At 38.7% G+C, this 22,805-nt stretch overlaps 1 protein-coding gene across 4 annotated transcripts in view; it reads right to left on the reverse strand.

Annotated features, from left to right (window-relative positions):
- The window catches only part of BRWD1 (bromodomain and WD repeat domain containing 1), a 104,064-nt gene that overhangs the window by 18,399 nt on the left and 62,860 nt on the right, over window positions 1–22,805 (reverse strand). For 3 of the 4 annotated variants that reach the window (XR_010600231.1, XM_008179836.4, XM_065590693.1), the window contains 9 exons: window positions 22,199–22,354; window positions 21,777–21,897; window positions 13,627–13,752; window positions 12,459–12,537; window positions 10,769–10,813; window positions 7,733–7,879; window positions 3,691–3,843; window positions 3,206–3,375; window positions 184–419 (listed from right to left, as the gene is read on the reverse strand). Coding sequence is in view for 2 of the 4 variants with exons in the window: in XM_008179836.4 (XP_008178058.2) it covers window positions 184–419; window positions 3,206–3,375; window positions 3,691–3,843; window positions 7,733–7,879; window positions 10,769–10,813; window positions 12,459–12,537; window positions 13,627–13,752; window positions 21,777–21,897; window positions 22,199–22,354 (1,233 nt within the window). In the remaining 2 variants the exon portion in view is untranslated. The remainder of the gene's footprint in view (window positions 1–183; window positions 420–3,205; window positions 3,376–3,690; window positions 3,844–7,732; window positions 7,880–10,768; window positions 10,814–12,458; window positions 12,538–13,626; window positions 13,753–21,776; window positions 21,898–22,198; window positions 22,355–22,805) is intronic. The other variant, XR_010600230.1, reaches the window with a different exon arrangement.

The raw sequence follows: 22,805 nt of genomic DNA on the forward strand, positions 1-22,805 counted from the left end.
CAGAGACAAGGTTTTCCTACAGAAGGCATTTTAAAAAGGTTTGTATTTTTAAGAGTTATTTAGCTAGACTTTATGGGAATTATGTTTACTTTTCCTACAAAGGCAAAAAAAATAGCAAACATTTTATAGCTCAAGTTTAATATATAAGCAAATACAGATTTTAAAACAGATTTTGTTTCTCACCTGATGACAATGCAGTATGATTTGTTAAGGGTGTAGTTCTAGCTTTTCCATTTCTTTCACGTGATGATATGCAAGCAGAATCAGAAGATTCGCCAGAAGAACTGTGGGCATAGGTGCTAGCATTTATTTTATGGCTTGTAACACATGCTGCTCTGCTAGAGGTAGGTTGGGTAGAAGAATCTTCCTGCTCAGATTCAATTTTTGCCTGAGATTTTAAGGGTTTCTGCTTCACATTTCTAGCCATAAAAAGGAAATAGAAATAACTATAATATACAATGTAAGAGAGCAGAATATTTTAATAAGAAATAATGAAATATTTGGAAACATGGATAAAAGGCAATAATTCCTACTGGTAGAAAAACTGTATTCAGTACCATTTACAACTTGGTGAAGAGCGATTAAATTTGTGAATTAAAATATTCAGTTTTATGTCGTCTTCAGTTGTGGGACATTCACAACTCAGTAGTCGATGCTAAGTGCTCTTGGTAAAAGTGTAATTTACACCTACAGTGAAAATATCTAATGATATCTAATCCATTTCCTGATTTAAACTACACATATATACATAAATCTGAGGCTGACAGTGTTTCCCTCCTATTTTCCAAGTTGCAACAGCAGCCTTTGGATTTCTGATATACCCTAGAATCCTCACTTATCAGTTGCAATAGGCATGTAAAAGGGCCATGTATACCAATTATATCTTATGATAAACAGAGTCCCAAAGACACCAGCTAAGAGGTGCAACCTGGGAGAAAGATCCTGCTCTCTGAAATAAAATATGTGAGTACACAGAAATGTGAATACACGAAGTCTATAGTTTTCCACTGTAACGCAAATCTAGCCTGTATGACTGCTGCACACAAGCCTGGGGTTCAATTTGATTACTGGAGAAGAGTGCTCTTCTGGTAGAGGAGTGGAAGAGAGAAAGGGCACTTGTTCGACACCAGAAATATTTCTTCTAATAAATAAAATTAAAACATTAAAAAAGCCTGAATGGGAAATTTGTTACCTGATAAAGCCCTGAATTAACACATGTACTAGTCCTTTAAATCTTGAGTTCTTCAGTGTTTAGAATAAGGCATCCTTACACGCTTAGGCCACATATGCACTAAGGTATCTTTGCTGGTATGGCTACACTGGAATAGTATACTGGCAAAGAGCTCCTACCCTGGTCGCAGCTTATACCACCAAAACTGTGCTTTTACTAGAATATTATTCCACCACACCTAAGCAAAAAACAGATTACATGAGTAAAAGTGCAATTTTTCCAGTATAACTTTGTGTACTACTAGGGGCTTCTGATAGCACAACTATGTTGGTCAAGAACTACACCTCTAACTCCCTGGCAAACACAACTGTGCTGGCAGAAATCTTTAGCGTGTACTTGGCCTTAGCCAGAGAGGATTTTACACCTCTTGCACCTGTTCTACTTGTCTTAGAGACTTACACATGAAACTACATCTCTTGGTTTAGGGGACGTTTGAACACTTCTTCCGTAGCTACCTCCTAGCAGACTTAGCTGGGAGCATACCAAGCGTTCCCCCCCGTGACTCCCCAGCCTCTTTCATGGGTAAAGACATGGGGCAAGAATTAGATTGAGAATCCACCACATATAGGAAAGTCATCCAGAGATTTCTGGGGAGCCTGGCAGGAGGCCATTTTGTTTGCTCACATTAGAAAATACCCACCACTTTAGGATACTAAATGGTAACTTGGTTCCTTTGGTTTACAGACTCACTCAAGTAAGTTTTTTCTAATTATTAAGCCACAAATTCATATAACCAGAGATTCTTTTTGAGGGACAAGAAATGCATGCTGTGGTCAAGATGTGTCTTGTAATTTGCAGAGACCTATCTGAAGCACTCCTTGAATTCCGCTGAAGAGGAAATGAGGTCTCAATAATCCTCTGAAACACTAATCCTTGGCTCAGTGAAGGTCTGTGTGCTGGGAACAAGTCATACATAATTCCTCTTCAGATATGAATGAGACTGATGTTTCAGATAGAGCATTGCCTGCTCTTTAATGTGTTTCTTTATTTCAGCCATACTTGCCTGCTATTTGGTGGAGGGAAGGGAGCAGATTGAGAATGTGAGGAATAGTCCTGTAACAGATCCTAATAAGCTCAGCGCACCTGCGACTGCCCCACATACGCTCTACAGTTAAGAATTGAAAACCTAGGGTGGCTCACTACTTGCCAGAAACAGTAGGGAAATAAAGAGCTGTATTTGGCCAAGGTAGGTGGACCTTGCTTCTGCTGCCAGTGGCAGAATGGCTGGGTGGCAACAGAAAGGGACATATCCAAGTAAACACACTGCTAGGCAATGAGAGCCATTGCCTCTGGATAGTAAGCACAGGAGGGAAAACCACATTTAAAAGGACTGGTGGAGAAGCAGCTGAAAATGATTTATAGGTGATAAATCTAGACTAATTACATTTGCATCAATCACTACCACCACCAGGTTTGACCTTCATGGACTTCTTGCCGCACACACAAAGTGTGGAAGAAAACATGAAGTTAACCATGTTGCATTAGGGATATTGAACCTTATTTTCTTGGAAATTTTGGGTAAACCTCACCATGAGCTACCAACACCACATTATAATACATGTGGAATATAACTTCCTATTATATATGCTTGGTTATAACAATTTATCCTTATTATGGCTAACAACTTTTACTAATTTGTAATAGGTTTATCATTTAAGTCTTCCATCTTTCATATAATTTCAGTCAGTTAAAATTTGGTTGTCTGGTTAAAGCTGAAGAGATTAAAAATGGTTCTACTCCATATGCTCAGAACTGTTTTATAATCAATTTATTTTGCACTACACAAAGGACCTTCTTTGCAAGTCTTCACTGCTGAAAAAAAAATTGTACTAAATATTTCACTATAATTAACCATTTAACTAATAAATTAATCCTAGAAGATCATGCTGTCATCTTACAAAACTGAATGCAATATGCATAATTTTTACAATAGTGAAAATTCCCCAAATGCATTCATCTTTCTAATCTATTTACCTGAGTGTTCTGTTAGGGTGCTGTACCATGCTATGATTTTGCAACCTCCTATAACATCTCTGGCTTCTTCTCAGTCTTTCATTGTGTTTTTGGCCAGTTTTAAAGTCTGAAACGATTCTTCTCATTTTTTCCTCAAATAGTGCTGATAATCTCAAGGTCATACTATAAATCTAAATAAAGAGATGTTAACTTTAAATTATAAAGTACCTTACGAGTAAATTGAATGTTTTACAAAAAAGAATTTACTGAAGTGACCATCTGGAGAAAGTGACAAAAATGACTCAGCATAAATTAGAGCTACAAGAAACATATGACTGACACCTACTTTTTCTGAATACTTTTGTTGCACTCTATTCTTTGTCCAAACCCACCAGAACAGTAGATTGCTCTGTTGCATTACTAAATAGGTACTGATAAAGGGCCCAACACTAAATGAAGCCTAGCCCAGCCTGACTACTATGAAAGCACAGTGTACAAAAAGGTACCTTTGATCTTTTACTTGGAGTGTAAGATTTTGCATTGCTAAATATTAGTCTTATATCTTTGCATAGTTCCATCGGGTTGTCATAATTTCCAGCTTCCAGCGTCTCCTTCACTGTACCAAAGTCCATTGGAGTGTCTATAATATGTCTGTAGTCCTAGATAAAAGATATAGAGCAAAAAAATTTCAGTAGCTTAAAAGGGCGTACAGAAAATAAAGCAGAAGAATTTTGATGTGTTATTTTATTATTTCTATTAGCACAATAAGGACAGCTAAATAGTCTCAAGTCTTGAACTACAACCTCAGCAATTTAAACACCCCAACCCCACTAAAAGAGACTCAAGATTTTAGGTTCAGATGGCTTTGGTTCAGCCTCTGTTGCTGCTGTCCCACCTGGGGGTACATACTACAGCAGCTTTCATTTTTAAAAGTTTCCATCTTTTATGATAGCAGAGAAAACCTTGAAAATATAAACAAAGAGCAGCTAATGCAGTGATGTCTGAGTCCACAGAGCTTTATAGCTTTGAGTGGGTAAACTGTCCCCATTCTTCTCAATGCAAGTTAACTTAGGTGCCCAATAATGATAACATTAAATGTCAACATTAACTATTTCACCAATGATCAAAGCAGAGGGAAGATCATTGCATAAATCTTTCACACTATTTATTCCAAGGGTCTGTGTAAATTGGTAGATTGAGTGTATGGGGAAGGCTTAAGAGATACCTCTCCACTTACTTTCCCCTCCAGCCCCCCAATTACTTTCCCCTCCATCCCCCCTAATTAAGAAGGGACTGAGCAGTGCCCAGCAAGGCATCTGAGCCCCACCAAGGAGAGCCCATGGGTGTATTTGAACCTCAATAAGGGAGAGCCAAACTCAAGGACTGGAATCCAGACAATAATTTGTTGGAGTATTATCTCATTTTGTCATCTTAACTGGGCAGAGCTCGGAAGAGTAACACTACTTTCTTCCGAACCTTTGAGTATTACTGAACATTTGTGTTACTGTAGCATGCAAAGACCCCAACCAGGATTGGGGCCCAATTGCACAGAGTACTGAACAAACACAGACAGTCCCCTTCTTTAAGTCCGCCTTCTTTAAGATAGGTAGGCAAGAGGTGGGATTGGATCACACAAATCTGTCCGACTACAAAAACCCCACCAGGATGGGGAGTGATATCTGACTCTTGGCAGAGGTACCGAGATTATAAAATACCAGATATGAAGTCTCTTCCACTGGTACCACAAGGAGATTCAGAGTGGACAAAGTGCAATTCACCAAGTCCAGAAATTGGAGTGTCCTCAGGAGGACGAAGTCACTCCCACGTTCATCCGGTGATAAGTCAGGCTTGAAGTCAGTTTCTAAATGCTTCTGTTGAAAGAAAAGGGTTTTCTCTTCATCATCATCGTCCTCAGACAGGGCATCAGGTATCACTGTCTGCAGTGTCAATGGATCCAGGGGAATCAGATCACAGGATCTCTGGGCTTTCAGATTCCTTGCAGATGAAACGTCGCTTCCACATCCACAAGAAGAGTAACTAAAGAGGTCTTGGCATGGTCATCAATAAGACCCTGGTCCCTGATACCCGGGGTTTTCAGAACCAAAAGCAGTGGTAACTTAAAATGTTTCACTCCACGGGCTATCAGGAATAAATCAATGCGAACACAGCAATTCTGTCTGATGAAAGGTTAATACAAGTAAGCGTGCCCTTATCTAAAAGTGCAATTTATTAGATATAAGCGCACACAGACATAAGCAGTATGTTTAGAACAATCCAAATAATTACCGAGAATCTGAGATGGTATAATTTTCAGCAGGTCAGCAATGGCCCATTGCTTCCCCACTGGCGAGTTTGGTATCAGAAAAAAAGTCTCTCAGAATAGCTTCAGAGAATTGCCCCCAAGTACACTCTATTATATAGTCTTTTTACTAGACTAACTTTTACAAAACACACAGCTCATAGTGACCCCCTACTGAGTCATCACCTCTCCTAACTTCAATAAACTACTTAAACATTAGTCATAATAAGGTTCTATATTTAAGGTGCACAAATTCAAGATTCTCATCCACTTATTTTCTTTCAGTCTCACTTTGTTGACTCTTTCTTCCCCTCCTTCCATTCTGATTAGCAGAAACTGCAAGACTCTGGTTGTGTTTGACCTTTCCTCCAGAAGCCTTGCTTGTTCAAATTAACCCTTAACTACGTGGTGTTCTATTTTATTAATTCATGGTGGCTGAATGCACACAATATGATCGCAATTAGCTTGATCAAAATCTGGGGTATACACACCCCTCTAATACAGGGCAATAGCTCCAAGACTGCCAGTTTCCCTAACCACTGGGGGCCGGAAACATGCCAACAGGAGAAGGACCTAAGGATAGTCCAAACCTCAATACAGGTCTCTGTATTCTTCCTTTATCCTCCTCATGGAGAAGGTCCAGGTCTAGATCTGAGAAAGAATGTATCACAGATAGTAACAGATCTGGAGGGAGGAATGGGAATCCAGTCCTTTGTGGTAGACTTTGATGGAGACCTCAGAGGAGGGATCAGAAGATGATCCAAGAGAGGACCAACAACGGGATTTGTTTTCTTCCCAACTGGACACGAAGATGACAACCCTGGAACTGAGGATACACATCTCCTTTTATGACCTGTGCACTTCACACCTGGATCCAGGACATATATCGAACCTGAAAGGCAGACTTGGGGGTCGTTATAGTGACAGAACTTTCCAGAACTGAGAAAGTAGCCAGAACCGAAACAGAAATTGGGTCAGAGAATAACAGTGGATCTGAAGATACACATGGGTTTGTCTCTCTTGTTACTGAAGCTAGAGGTGGAACTGGACCCTGCTTTGGAATTGTGGCAGCCTTACCAGAATCAGACATGATCCATAGTTCTGATGCACAGGAACTGGCACTGCTAGAGTTGGCCATCTTGCTTCTATGCTGCTTCTTCCTCGGTGTCTCAAAATCCAAAACTCAAGGCAATGACGACCCTCATTCAGAGACTGCCACAGGGATTAGATCAAAGTCCGACTGCTGTGAGGCACGAGGTATAGCATGAACGAGAGCAGCTGAACTGTTCCTTAACCTTTCCTACAGAACCGGGGTGGTGGGATCTGACCAGACAGCCATCAGTTTTGACATTATCACCTTGGGGGTTTGACTGGGGGAGCCACAGGAACTGATCCAGTCCCAGTAGGGGCTGCAGCTTCTTCGAACCCTGCAGTCGAGCGGAACAGACTGAGGCCACCGGGGCCAAGGCCGGCTCTTCAGACGTTTGAACCGAAGTCAGAACAGATTCAGAGGGTTTAGCCTCAAGGGCTTCCTTAAGTAGTAGTAGCTGTAGGCAAGACTTCCTGTCTTTGCAAGCTCTGGGGAGAAGTGGGGTGAAACTCTGGCATCCATGAAGAGGTTTAAGAAAGTAATATTTAAAGTTAACAGTCCAATGAAGTTAATGCACGCAAAAAAGTTCACACTTCTCAATCATTGTTTCACGATATCTGCAAACATCGCTGCACTGGTTTACATTTGCAAGGTTTTCTTTGCAATCATGGGGTTAGGAATTGACTATTTTTCAAATGAAAGGTTAGATTCTATAGAATATGAATGTCCTATAGTCCACAAATAATAAAACAGGTCAGATTCAATTCATGGCCAAACATTTGACAGCCCTGCCCTTGAATCTCAAGGAAATAGTAATTTTTTTTTTAAACACCCATTAGATGTAACTAACTTCAAGCAACACAAAATGATACTAGTATGAGATAAGCAGTTCCAGTTTCAGTAACAAACAAAAAGACCTAGGAATTAAGAATACAGACAACATGAATCTTTTCATTGATGTTTTCTTATGATAGGACATAGATATCTAGGCACATGGCAAGGCTAATTTGTGTCAACGGTTCTGGACTAGCTCCAAGAGCTCGGATCTATGAAGCCAACTTCATGAACGACAGTCATATTATGGTACAAGTTCTGTACCAAAAGAGAAAAATGATAAGACAAACATTAAGTCACTTAAGTTTTATGAAGGATAACTTACAGGATATTGATCCAAATCAACAGGTTGTCTAAAAGGCTCAGAATCTTCACATTGGAAAATTAAATTTACCAGTTCCATACATTGTTTCTTCCAGGTATTTTCATCATAGTTAATTTTCACATTGTTTCGTCTCTTCATAACCCGTCTCTTTAAAAAAAAAAAATTACTCCCAGAAAAAAGACAAGGTACAAAAATAATTCCAATTAGAATTTTAAACACACATTGCAGAAACTGCTGGATAAACTTCGAGAGTATCTTAGTAAAGAAACAGAGAAAATTATAGCAAAAAAATGCAAAAAGCATTCTACTTTTTGCATTTTTTGTAATTCCTTCTCTTCAATTTTTGATAAGTGTTGAGTAAGAATTTTCTCCCCTTCAACCTAGCTTTTCTTATTGGCTGGCCTACAGAATCAAACATACTATTATATTTAAGTGTGACGGATGCAAAGGTGCTCTCTTTCTTGATCTCTGAAAATTCCTTTAGGAAAATTATACCCAGTGATCAAAAGGGTTAAACCCACATCTTGTGTTTTTTCTAATTGTTTTCTTGCTGAAAACACTGTCCTGTGTCCCTTAAGTATAAACCTTGAAGAAAAGACCTAAGACTTTGTTTCCTGAATAATTCCAACAGTTTACACATTAGGTTCATATACTCAGACTTTAAGGTCAGAAGGGTCCATCATGATTAAGGCTAAGATTTTGTCTCAGACATTTTTGGTAAAAGTCATGGACAGGTCACACGCAATAAAGAAAAATTCACAGAAGCCGTGACCTGTCCATGACTTTTACTAAAAATATCTGTGACAAAATGGGGATCAGCGGGTCCCCACACTGCCTGCAGCAGGGCAGCTGCGCAGCAGCTGGGAGCCGCCGGGGCTCCCCCACCACCTTCTGGGGCTGCTGGGGCTCTGGGGGCCACCAGAGGCGGCGGGGATACCCTGCAGCTCCCCACTGCTACAGGCTGAAATCATGGAGGTCACTGGAAGTCACGGATTCAGTGACTTCCGTGACCTCCGTGATTAAATCGTAGCTTTAATCATGATCATCTAATCTAACCTCCTGTACATTGCAGCCCACAGATCCTCACCCAACCGCTCCTATAATAGGCGCTTAATGTTTGGCTGAGTTACTGAAGATCTCAAATCTTGATTTAAAGACTTAAAGTTACTGAAAATCCACCATTTACCCTAGTTCAAACCAGCAAGCGACCTGTACCCCATGCTGCAAAGGAAGGTGAGAAACCCGCACGGTCTCTGCAAATCTGACCTAAGGGAAAATTCCTTCCTAACCCCAAATATGTTCATCGGTTACACCCTGAACATGTGAGACCCACCAGCCAGACACCTGGGAAAGAATTCTCTGTAGTAACTGAGACCCCTCCTCATCTTGTATCCTATCTCCAGCTGTTGGAGATATCTGCTAGTAGCAGTTGCAGATGGGCCATATGCCATTTAGGCAACCTCATCATACCATCTCCTCCATGAACTTATCAAGCTCAGTCTTCAAACAAGTTAGGTTTTTTACCCCCCAGTACTGCCTTGGAAGGCTATTGCAGAACTTCACTCCTCCAATGGTTAGAAACCCTCGCCTAATTTCGAGCCTAAACTTGTTGATGGAAAGTACATAGCCATTTGCTCTTGTGCCAACATTGGCCCTTATGTTCAACAACTCCTCTTCCTTTCTGGTGTTTATCCCTCTGATGTATTTAGAGAGAGCAATCATTTCTCCTCTTAGGATTCATTTTGTTAGCCTCAACAAGCCAGGCACCTTAAGTTTCCTGGTTCTCCTTTCCTCTTATCCTGGTAGCCCTTCTCTACACCTATTCCAGTTTGAATTTATCCTTCTTAAACACGGGAACCCAGAATTGCATCCAGTATTTCAGATGAGGTCTCATCGTGCCTTGTACAATGATTTTAACACTTCTCTTTCCCTACTGGAAATATCTTGCCTAATACAATCCTCAGATGCATCAGCCTTTTTTCAGGGTCACATCACACTGGTGGCTCAGTCATCCTATGATCAACCAATACACCCAGGTCTTTCTCCTCCTTCATTACTTCCAACTGATACGTCCCCAGCTTACAGCAAAAATTCTTACAGGCCCTAAATGCATGAGCTTGCACTCTGCATTATTAAATTTAATCCCATTTCTATTATTCCAGTTTTCAAGGTCATCCAAACCTTCTTTTATGATATTCTGGTCCTTTTCCATATTGGCAATACCTCCCAATTTTGTGTCATCTAAAAATGTTATTAGTACACTCCCATTTTGTGTGCCACAGTCATTAATGAAAATGTTAACTAAGATTGGTCTCAAGACTGATCCTTGAGGAATTTCATTAGTAACCTCCCTCTAGCATGCCAGTTCACCTTTCAGCATGACCAGTTACAGCATCCCCTTTAATCAGTGCCTTACTCATCATCTGATTCTCGTACTGATCCCTATCTTCTCCAATTTAACTAAAAACTTCCCCTGTGGAACTATATCAACCACTTTACTGAAATCCAGATAGAATACATCTATTGCATTTCCTTTGTCTACAAAACTAGTTATCGTCACAAAGAAAAATCAGTTTGGTCTGGTAGGATCTACCTTTTACAATACCATGTTGTATTTTAACCCAATTATTTACCACTGTGCCTTTAACTACTTTCTCTTTCAAAATTTGTTTTAAGATCTTGCATATAATTAGGGTGAAACTAAGGGGCCTGTAGTTTCCTGGATCACTTTATTCCTTTCTTAAATTAGGTACTATATTTGCAGTTCTTCAGTTATTGAAGTCTGTTTTAATATCAGTTTTATCCATTGCATGTTCTGAATTATGACTTAATTACAGGAATAAAGTAAAAAACCTGAAGAAATCTTTAAAAAATTGTATCTGATTATTTGCAGTTATCACCAAGAAAGTTAGGATAGACATTAATTACAAAAGGTAGCATGCTCCACTAGGTTCTGCTACTTCACTACTGTTTCTGCTGATCACCTTTTTGGACAGGTAGGATTTCAATATTTATGGTAAGGACAGGCCAACTTACTTTTACTTTTCTGTAAGAAGTTCTTGGAAGACATTTATCATCATCCTACAAAACAGACCACACACCACGTCAAAAATAATTCACAAAATAAAATAGGTAACAACTATTCTGACAAAGAAGCTGCCATTATAAATTTATACTACAATGAAAATAGTAAACATACTAGCTATTGTGATGGACATTATAGAAAACTGTCCAGTTAAGCTAGAAGTTCCAACAGTTCCTGACAAGCCAAGAGGGAAACATCAAAGGGGATACTGCAGCCTTTAAGGAGGCCCCAAATTAGGAGTGACTTATTTAGGACCCTAAACACAAATCAATACTTAACATTCCTGGCACCAGCATCATGTCCTTAACCTCAATGGATGGATGATACTGGAGTCCTTGATGCAAAGGCACCCAGAGTTAGGGGTTTCAATGATACATCAGAGGGATGCTTGCACTCTTGGTACCTCTTGTTGAATACTTTTTATATAAAAAGGATACCTTATGACAAACCAGGGCTCAATACCACCAACTTTAAGCACTAAAGGGCATGAGAGACGTAGCGTGTAGCAGATGAAAAATCTTACAGCTTTTCAAGTTTTGCCTGTCTAGCTCAGAAGCAAAGACGACCAGGCATGAAAATCCCACCAAAAGTAACTTTGGAGAAACTACTTAAACCATGAAAAACAGTGTAAGAGTCACTTATGGCCTGAATTTCAGAGTTTCCCTGGACTTAGTCCACAATAGAGAACATGTGCCTTTCAGCATTTTAAAAAAAGTTTTGCTTAGGAATAAAAAAATGCTTGAAATGTCTTTTTGGTAAAAGTAGTGTACTATTTTTTAATTTTAAGTATACTACCAATATACCAAAAGGTGGCACTCCAAATGTACACATTCACTGTATGCATTGCTATCAACAGCTCATCACATTAAAATAAATGCATTAGACTACTATTCTCAAATACTGAAGTGAATGTTTTAGTTTCATATTGCATAATCAAATGCAGTAATCAATCATTTTCTCTTTTTTAAATAAAGAAAGCAATTCAAAGCAAAAGTATGAATGAAGAGTAATGGCTCTCACCACATCTATAATTCTGTGTTCTGAACTCTTGGCATTATAATTTTTTAAACAGACAATCATTTTTTACCCCCAATTAAAAGAAAAAAAAAAAAAGAGATACCCGGAGTTACATATAATTCAATGAATAGGTCTTTTATATATGTATATACTGCACATTTAAGAATAGGTATGGAGCAACTGAGCCACGCACATTTGGAGGAGGAGGAGAATTATACTGCACTTGACAACAGTGATTTATCTGTAAAATGTACACTCCATGTGCAATATTATTTATTTACATGTAAATATCCATAACTCAACAATTATTGAAATACAGTTATGAAATATGGTATATCTACCTATACCAGATCCAAACATCCTCAAACTTTGGGGAAGTTCATTATATATATAGAAATTATGTATAAAATACATGAATATGTAGCAGGTATATTTCTATAACCAGACATTTGTAATTGTGGCATATTATAAAAGTATAGGTTTTAAAAAGTATTTAAAATTAGTTTTGCTGCTGCTAGTAACTAGATTGACAGTATTTCTTTATCACTGCTAATAAACTCCTACTTTGAATATTTGTTTAAACGAAAAACAGCAGCAGAAGCAACAACAACAAGAGTTTATTACCAGATCAGCAGCATCAAGAGAGTCCTGCTCATCTTCTGTTGTATTACTAAGCTCAAATATGTTTGTACAAACCGGATCACTGTAAAGTAGAATTAAAAGCTTTACTACGTGAATAATGGAAAAACATGCTTACCACTTTCTAGACTTTAAAACACACATGAACACTGGAAAATAGTAATTTTCCAAGAGAATTTAAGGCTTGAAAAGGCACGCTTAAAGAAGGTATTTTAAGCTCAGTAAACAGGGCATTGGCAACATAATTTAATTAAAAACTCCTTTTACCAATTTCAAATGATTTCTGCAGAATCTGCCAGCTAATTTATATATTATAATATGCATCCATCTCAGCTTCCTAACTTTAGATTTATAACTGAATTTAGAATGACCGGCTAGAAGTTTTTCCACCGAAAAGCAGGTGGCAGTGGTTGAGACGGGAAGGGATATAAAATGTTCTGAATTCTCTATTTAGGAAAGAATTTAGTACATGTTTAACAAATTTCTCTCAGGTCAATTAAAGCATTTTAAGATTAAGTAAGGCCTTGTCATCAGTAGGACAAACGGTAACTTGCTTTGCTTGGAACATCTCCATGCTAGATGGTTTACAAGAACTAGTTTGTTGATCAGCCTTTGGATAAGGTCTTTAATTCTGGTCTAGATAAAACAGGAGAGCCTACAGGTTTTCTATAGTGTGAAAAATAATATCAACTCTGAAATGCACCAGATCAGGCAGACTGATTAAGAGAGTAGAGAATACTTGTGTGTGTGACAGACAGTAAAACTGACTTACCTCTAAATGCCTAATGAAACTATATTCAGGGTAGATGATGTGTGGTGTGCAGGAATGAGCAGAAACCTTTGCTTGCAGCTAAAAGTTTTCTGATGAACAAGTTCTATAGAAAGACCTTTCTCAAGTCTTGAATATTAATAAATGCTGATTAAATCAGAGTGCTAAAATGTCTCTTTGCTAGACATATCAAGATGCTTCAAAGTTAGTTTGATAAATAGTTTAGGAAAATATTTAGAACTTGAAAGTTTCTAAAGGCTTCAGCTATTATTCATTGCAAAAAAAATAAAGAGTCAGCCAAAATTGAGAGAAATTCAAGTGCTATCTCCAACCCAGGTCAATGAAATGTGTATACAATTATATTCAGACTGAAATATGACTTACTCAATGAACTTTAACAGCTGTTTAGTGATCTTCTTAGCAGATCGAGCAATAGCACTCCGAGGTTCATTGAAGGTGCTGGCATTACTTTCAATACATCTGACTTCCCACACCAATGCAGAGATCCTCCTTTAAGATTATAAAACAAATTAACATTCTTTAATACTAAAAAGAAGGAGTGTAGAAAAGAAAAATAACTTAGTAAATATCTGTCCCTATTAGGTCTATTATACTAAACTGGCAATCCTTTAGTATAGAACCCCAGCTTAATCTCATTTAAAACAATTCATATGGAAAACAGCATAAAATATTCAGGGTTAGCCAGAGAATGGCAGCTGTAGGGGGGAGTGGAGGGAGACCTCAATATTGATGCAAAAATGATATTAATAAAATATTTTAAGTAGTTACCAACTTGTTTGCACCTCTACTGAATAGTAAGGTATAGTTGCAAGAATGTTACAGACAGGATGATTGAAAACATAATATACATGTTTAGCTAATTATGTTACAAAATGTTGAAGCTAATCAAAGAAATTCCAGAGGGTTTCTGCTTCAATCTCCCAAGGATAAGCAAACATCAAGTAAACAAACCATGTAAATATTTTTAGGAAGAAACCCGATTATGAACAGACTGTATGGTTGGGTTATCAGAGAAATAAATCCAGAGGTAAAGTGGGCCTAATTCCATCTCGTCCATCGTCCCCCCTCCCCCCAAACCCACTTTTCAAAGAAAAATCTGATTTTAAACCCACACAACAAATTCCAGAAATATCCTTATTGAAACTGATTTCTTTTGTCTTCGTTCTTCAGACTTGGACAACATTTATGGGGGGAAAACGTTTTACACAAGACACTGCTTACTTCCAACTCATGTTTCCACTTAAAGTTGAAAACAATTGTTGTATCTCAAATGCTTAAGATGGTAAAAGCTTCTTTTAATGTATTTTTCCAACTATTTTGTATCAAAATGCATGCCTTCATATAATAACTGTCTGATATTATTGCAGTATGAATAGTGAGATGTTTTATATACAAATATAGCAAGGACATTTGATATTAGTCTAATTACTAATGCAAGAAGCTATTTAAGCATAGAATATTTAGATTAATGGGGAATTAATTGATTGCTGACAGTGGACAAGCAAACCCTCACCCAACGCAGGAGACAAGAAAATCATTGTAGAAAAATTGCCATGTAAAGTCAACAACTTAGGCTAAAGACTTTCTAAGAGTTATATAACTTTAAAAAACTGTTCTGAGAATGAAAACTCTTATGTTAAGAACAAGATTGTTTAGACTATTTGACAACAGAATTTCATTTCCTGTCAAATAAAAGGAAAAAAAAATCTCAGAAAATGGACTAAGAAGAAAGTTAAAACTAATTAAGAATTTTCTGGATCTTTCCTACCACAAGAAGAACAAAGGCAATAAAGAAATGTTGCATATTCATTAAGCAGACTGCATATTCAGGAGCTCAAACTACCACCTAAACCAAAGCCGAAGGCATGAAGCCAATGAAAAGAGAAAGAGCAACCAACCTGAATCTAAGCAAGCATGAATGAGGTGTTTTCTTATAATTTCACAAAAGGAAGAAAAAGGGTTGTGACGTTATTGACATAAACTGGGACCATATAGATCATTGTTGCAACCAAAGTCCTGTAGTGGCACCCAAATCTTGTATAAAGGGGGTCAAATGGGGTGTCTAGGACAAGGTTATGGTTTACTGGTTATGATTATGCTGTCTATATGTGTGTATCAGTTTTGTAGTCGAAGTTATGAATATTGGCTCTATACTGTCTGTATGGCAAACTTATGCTATGCTTCTGGGTGACATCCCAGACAAGCTGAGATTAGCTCTGCCTAGCCTGCTTGATGGCCCATTAAGGACCATCAGCTATACAATGGACCCATTGAGAGAAGGCAGATACGCCTTGTACCTCAGCAAAGTATGCAGGGACTGGCCCATGTGACTCCAGACTCCATGTTGCTGTAATTTAAGAACAAAGAGGTGTTCTTACACCTGGAAAAGACTATATAAGGCTGATGCCTGATCTCCATCTTGTCTTCAATCCTGCTTCTTACCTCTGGAGGAACTTTGCTACAAGCTGAAGCTTTGAACAAAGGACTGAGGACCCATCCCAGCTGGGGATGTATTCCAGAGACTTGATTTGAACCTGCAGTTTATTCCATCGCTGCTGCAAGCCTGAACCAAGAACTTTGCCATTACTGTATGTAATTGATTCCATTTAACCAATTCTAACTCTCATCTCTATCTTTTTCCTTTTATGAATAAACCTTTAGATTTTAGATTCTAAAGGATTGGCAGTAGCGTGATTTGTGGGTAAGGTCTGACTTGTACATTGACCTGGGTCTGGGGCTTGGTCCTTTGGGATCAGGAGAACCTTTTTCTTTTACTGGGGTATTGTTTTTTATAACTATTTGTCCCCATAACGTGTGGCCCTGGTGGTAATACTGGGAAACTGGAGTGTCTAAGGAGATTGCTTGTGAGACTTGCGGTTAGCCAGTGGGGGAGACCGAAGTCTTAGTCTGGCTGGTTTGGTTTGCCTTAGAGGTGGAAAAACCCCAGCCTTGGGTTGTAACTGCCCTATTTGAGCAATTTGTCCTGAGTTGGCACTCTCAGTTGGGTTCCGCCAGAACCGCATTGTCACAAGGGTATCAGATTCTAAAGTGAGCACTCTCACTCCCTGAGATGCTGCTTAAACAGCAAACACTCTATAACTCATCCTGTCCACCTCTACAAGAAAGAAGAAAAAGAGAGAAGAATCAAGAAGAAACCAATCCCAGGAAACCATCCCAAGACTTCAACATGGATTGGTGAGAGGAAGTTAAAGCCACTACCAAGGGATTAGATTTAAAACTCCTGTAATGATTTGCTGGAATACTGAAATGCTGTTGTAATTTGAAATACTAATCGTTTCTCCTGCTAATCAAGTGATTAGACTATGTATTCATGAGAAGAGACAGGGGCTAACCATTGGTAAACAGAGAAAAGGGGGATTCTATTAGATTTTAGATTCTTAATATTGCTTAACTGGCCTGTCAGAAGACAGCTCTTTAAATGGCTTCTAAGTAACTGATTTAAATATTTTCTTGGGCTTCATAAGCTGTTTTTAAGATTGCTTACTTTATCAACTATAAATTGGCTGGTTATTTATTAATAACCAACAGGTCCACATTCCCTGAAACAAAATTATTTTGCACATCTATAATCATTCTTTGTTATCTAAGGATATACTAAAGAATGGATTCACAATAATTTTGGGAAACAATATACTTTGGTCTTAACTTACCAAGAGGAAAGCACACTTCTCAGGTGTTCAATATCGGGGCATAATCTCTGTCAAAAGCTCTCCATAGAGAGACATACAGAAGAGATTGTAATGGAAATAACCACTTTATCATTTGTGTTCAGTCATTTGTGCTGTTTTCTTTTCCTTTCTTTAATAATGAAACAGCCCTGGTTAATAACTGATTACTTTGCTTGGGCTTAAATGTTTGCTTGCTATCCCCTAAACAATGTAGAAGAATCCCTGTGAGTCAATAGTGGAAGCCACACTAATGAGTTGGCAGTAACAGAAACAGCAGGAGCTGGTCTCCCATTTCTTGTTTCTCTAAACTAAATGTTTTTAGTAATTCTGAAAACAAAATTACTTGGCGTCCAACAATTTATAAGTACCCCTTTCTACATCACACATTAATCTTTTTTTTTTCTCCTATCCCTTCAATGTTGAGATTCATGTTAATGCTAGTTAAGCATTTAGGATTTAGCATATTCCTGGCCTAAGTGCATATTTTTCTGAGCACTCTCCTTACATACTGAAATACTTTCATATTTCTCCACAACTATCAGACTACACAATCATACATTGAGTGGAACACTTTCATGAGTCAGTTAAGTTGAAAAAAAAAATACAAATAAAGATAAAACTACATTAAAATTAATTTGTATATGAAGTTTGGGTCCGCCAGGCTCTCACGAGTTAGTCCTCAAAACCAACTACTTCTGGGGTACTATCCACAATGGCAGGCTTTTTTCCAGCTATCCAAAATATTGATGGCTCAGAATAAGCATTCTGGCACCCCCAGGTTCTGAAATCTCACTTGCATAGACACTACTGTATTTAGCCTGAGTTCCTTTGGAGGTTCATAAAGCTTTCAAGCCCATATATTATTTTAAAACTTAATGAGACCCATCTGAAGAGGATAAAAATCCTGTTACTTAATTGGTACTGTATATTATATCAAATTCTATTTTGAGCCACACAGACCTGATGCCTCTTTTGATATCAGAGTACTGAGAATGCAGCATACAGAAAACGTATGTATTTCGTTATCTTAGTCACCTCTAAAGAAAGAAGGAGCGCTATTGCAAAAGAGACCCCCCCACACACACAAAAAACCAGCAGAAAAGAAAACGAATGAAAAATATTGTCAAAATATGACCTCTTTCCATATTGTCCTAAGACATAACTATCTCCAACTGGGTAATTCCCCAACTGCCTGTTAAGTTCCATTTTTGACTTTCCCCAATCTTTCATATTTCTATCCTCCTCATCATCATGGCCTGAGAGGAAGGATTATTGAGTAAAGGTCCTCTGCAAGTTTGAAGAAACTGAGGACCCAAGTAATAAGCAAATGGAGGCGATGTGCTGCATGGCCAGGTACAGGGCTTAATTTTAACACTTACTATTCCAAATCCTTATAGCTATTTATGAACCAAATTATAATAATTGGCAAATACATATTTACCACTTTATCCATAAATCTCAAAGCACTTCACAAAAGGTAAATTTCATCCCCATTTTACAGATGAGGAAACTAAAATGCAGAGATAATACGGGCCTGATTTTCAGGCGTATGGGGCACGTACAACTCCCATTAAAGTCAATGGGTACTGCAGGCATTCAGCATCTCTGAAAACCAGGCCCCATGTATCATAACTAAAGCACTCTTAACATTGTCAAACACACCTACGCGACTTAGGTACCTAAGACAAGCCATTTACAAGACAAACTTTGCCTCTCTACAAAGGAAAAAGGACACTAAACTATCTAAACTGCTACATGCCACAAGCAGCCACAACAGTAGTTCCCGTAACCCACCCAGCAATATTGTTAATTTTTCCAGCTATACTCTTAGCCCAGCAGAAGAGTCTGTCCTATCTCGGGGCCTCTCCTTTTGTCCCTCCAGACCCACGAACATGATACAGTTCTGCGGTGACCTAAAATCCTACTTTCAACGTCTCTGACTCAAAGAATATTTCCAATATACCTCTGAACAGCATACTAACCCACAGAATCCCCCCTACCAGCACTACAAAAAAAAGGATTCTGCGTGGACTCCTCCGGACGGTCGAAACAGACTGGATTTTTACATAGATTGCTTCCGTCAACGTGCAAAGGCTGAAATTGTGGAAAAGCAACATCACTTGCCCCATAACCTCAGCCATGCTGAACACAACACCATCTACAGCCTCAGAAACAACCCTGACATCATAATCAAAAAGGCTGACAAAGGAGGTGCTGTCGTCGTCATGAATAAATTGGAATATGACCAAGAGGCTGCTAGACAGCTCTCTAACACCACATTCTACAGGCCATTATCCTCTGATCCCACTGAGGATTACCTAAAGAAACTACACCATCTGCTAAAAAAACTCCCTGACAAAGCACAGGAACAAATCTGTACAGACACATGCCTAGAACCCCGACCAGGGGTATTCTATTTGCTACCCAAGATCCATAAACCTGGAAATCCTGGATGCCCCATCATCTCAGGCATTGGCACCCTAACATCAGGCTTGTCTGGTTACGTGGACTCTCTCCTCAGACCCTACGCTACCAGCACTCCCAGCTATCTTCGAGACACCACTGACTTCCTGAGGAAACTACAAACCATCGGTGATCTTCCAGAAAACACCATCCTGGCCACTATGGACGTAGAAGCCCTCTACACCAATATTCCACACAAAGATGGACTACAAGCTATCAGGAACAGTAACCCCGATAATGTCACAGCTAACCTGGTGGCTGAACTTTGTGACCTTGTCCTCACCCACAACTATTTCACATTTGGGGACAATATATACCTTCAAGTCAGCGGCACTGCTATGGGTACCCGCATAGCCCCACAGTATGCCAACATTTTTATGGCTGACTTAGATCAACACTTCCTTAGCTCTTGTCCCCTAACGCCCCTACTCTACTTGCGCTACATTGATGACATCATCATCTGGACCCATGGAAAAGAAGCCCTTGAGGAATTTCACCATGATTTCAATAATTTCCATCCCACCATCAACCTCAGCCTAGATCAATCCACACAAGCGGTCCATTTCCTGGACACTACTGTGCTAATAAGCGATGGTCACATAAATACCACCCTATACCGAAAAACCTACTGACCGCTACACTTACCTACATGCCTCCAGCTTCCATCCAGGACACACTACACGATCCATTGTCTACAGCCAAGCTCTAAGATATAACCGCATTTGCTCCAATCCTTCAGAGACAAGCACCTACAAGATCTCTATCAAGCATTCTTAAAACTACAATACCCACCTGCTGAAGTGAAAAAACAGATTGACAGAGCCAGATGAGTACCCAGAAGTCACCTCCTACAAGACAGGCCCAACAAAGAAAATAACAGAACACCACTAGCTGTCACCTTCAGCCCCCCAACTAAAACCTCTCCAGCGCATCATCAGAGATCTACAACCTATCCTGAAAGATGATCCTTTACTCTCACAGATCTTGGGAGACAGACCTGTCCTCGCTTACAGACAATCCCCCAACCTAAAGCAAATACTCACCAGCAACCACACATCACTGAACAAAACCACTGACCCAGGAACCTATCCTTGTAACAACGCCTGATGCAAACTCTGTCCACATATCTATTCAAGTGACATCATCATAGGATCTAATCACATCAGCCATACCATCAGGGGCTCGTTCACCTGCACATCTACCAATGTGATATATGCCATCATGTGCCAGCAATGCCCCTCTGCCATGTACATTGGCCAAACCGGACAGTCTCTACGCAAAAGAATTAATGGACACAAATCTGACATCAGGAATCATAATACTCAAAAACCAGTGGGAGAACACTTTAACCTGTCTGGCCATTCAATGTCAGACCTGCGGGTGGCTATCTTACAACAGAAAAACTTCAAAAACAGACTCCAAGGAGAGACTGCTGAGCTGGAATTGATATGCAAACTAGACACAATCAACTCAGGATTGAATAAGGACTGGGAATGGCTGAGCCATTACAAACATTGAATCTATCTCCCCTTGTAAGTATTCTCACACTTCTTATCAAACTGTCTGTACTGGGCTATCTTGATTATCACTTCAAAAGTTTTTTTTCTCTTACTTAATTGGCCTCTCAGAGTTGGTAAGACAACTCCCACCTGTTTATGCTCTCTGTATGTGTGCATATATATCTCCTCAATATTTATTCCACTCTTCGGATGCATATAGAAGTGGGCTGTAGTCCACGAAAGCTTATGCTCTAATAAATTTGTTAGTCTCTAAGGTGCCACAAGTACTCCTGTTCTATTTTCAGACGGGTTCAGAAGGATTTCAGAAGACATGAGACTCAGGCTCCTAAGTCACTTAAATGCCCAAGTCCCATTTTCAGAAATTTACTACAAATCTGTGACAAGCGTGGCACTTCAGAAATTCAGTTTACGTTACCTGACTGCTAGTCTTAAAAAACAGACATGCAGTTTTCATGTTCATTTATTCCAAAATAGCTCAACTAATTTTGTTTATAAATAATTTCAACCAATGTTTATAACTGTGATATCACTAGAAAACAAGGAAATAGTATCTTTTTTTATATATTACAGTACTAATCACTTTTCAGATAACTATAAAATATTAGTAGCTTTGCATTTATACAGTGCTATTCATTTTCACAGTGTTTACAAACAGAACATTTTCCCTTTTTGGTGCATTTTCCAAAAAATGTTCAGATCTTTGTAGGTCACTTAACTTGATGGAAACTTGGTGGAAACATAGTGAAGATAACATGTTTTTGTAGATACAGACTAACACGGCTACCCCCAATAAGTGAAGATAATGAAGTTTTCCTCCTTTCTACTGCTAAGGTAGACTAACCTGTAAAACCGGTTGATTAGTCTCATCCTAATAGTGCAAAGATCCGTTGGATAAGCTATCACTGTACAGTACTTTGGATATGTACTCAGATCAACTGGACCAGCAAAAGCTGCAGAAATGTCTGTCAAAAATAGTAATAATTCAGTTAGTTGAGCTAACAAATTCAAAGCCTGTATACATATGAATTTTCATACAAGCATTCATACTGTTATACTATAACCTCTGTCAACAAAAATAGGTTATGTATAAACCTATGAACCGGAATACAGATTTGTGATAAAGGCTGTATACCAGGTTGCACACATAACGACAGTACTTTATCATAAATCTTTAAAAAAGGATCAGCACTATGTCTCAGATTCCAAATTATAAAAGTTTACTGCTATGAGAGCAAAGAACTGACTAATTTTCTGTGTTCTCACCAAGATTCAGAAGCTGATCAATGCCACTGATAATCCGTTCACATACTTCATCTCGAGATCTTTTCCCCCATTCTCCCTCTTGGGGTTTGTATAGTAGCTTCTCCATTTCTTCATAAGTTACAGAAACACTAGATCCTAATTCCTCAGGTTGATCAACTATAGTTTTATAGTAAATGGGGAAGATGAGAGAAGAAACAAAAGAATAAATGAGAATTTAATAAGCTATATGCTTGCCAAGTTTGACGCTATGTAAATTCTTGCCTAATTTCATAAAATGGGGGGGTTGATGTTTAGGAATACAAAATGTCTTTAGCTTTTCTTTGTTGCAGATGAGTTTTCAGAATACTCTGCCTTCTAATGTAGGAATGGCCAATTTTGTTTTTAAATGCACAAAATTGTATACAAGTAGTTGTTAACATTGCTTGCATTTACAGACTGTCTGTTTAAATTTAGGCCTGATGTCCACTAGCAAAAGACGCAAATATTTTTGATTACACTACACCGTACACCATTGATAGTCCTAGTGCAGCTGTACCATTTTTCTTCGCACAGTAAGGCTAATTGAGCATATAAAGAACTCACAATATGCAGGGTAATACCACGTGTT

Source organism: Chrysemys picta, chromosome 1 (assembly GCF_011386835.1).
Source record: "Chrysemys picta bellii isolate R12L10 chromosome 1, ASM1138683v2, whole genome shotgun sequence".
NCBI classification, from domain to species: Eukaryota; Metazoa; Chordata; order Testudines; family Emydidae; genus Chrysemys; species Chrysemys picta.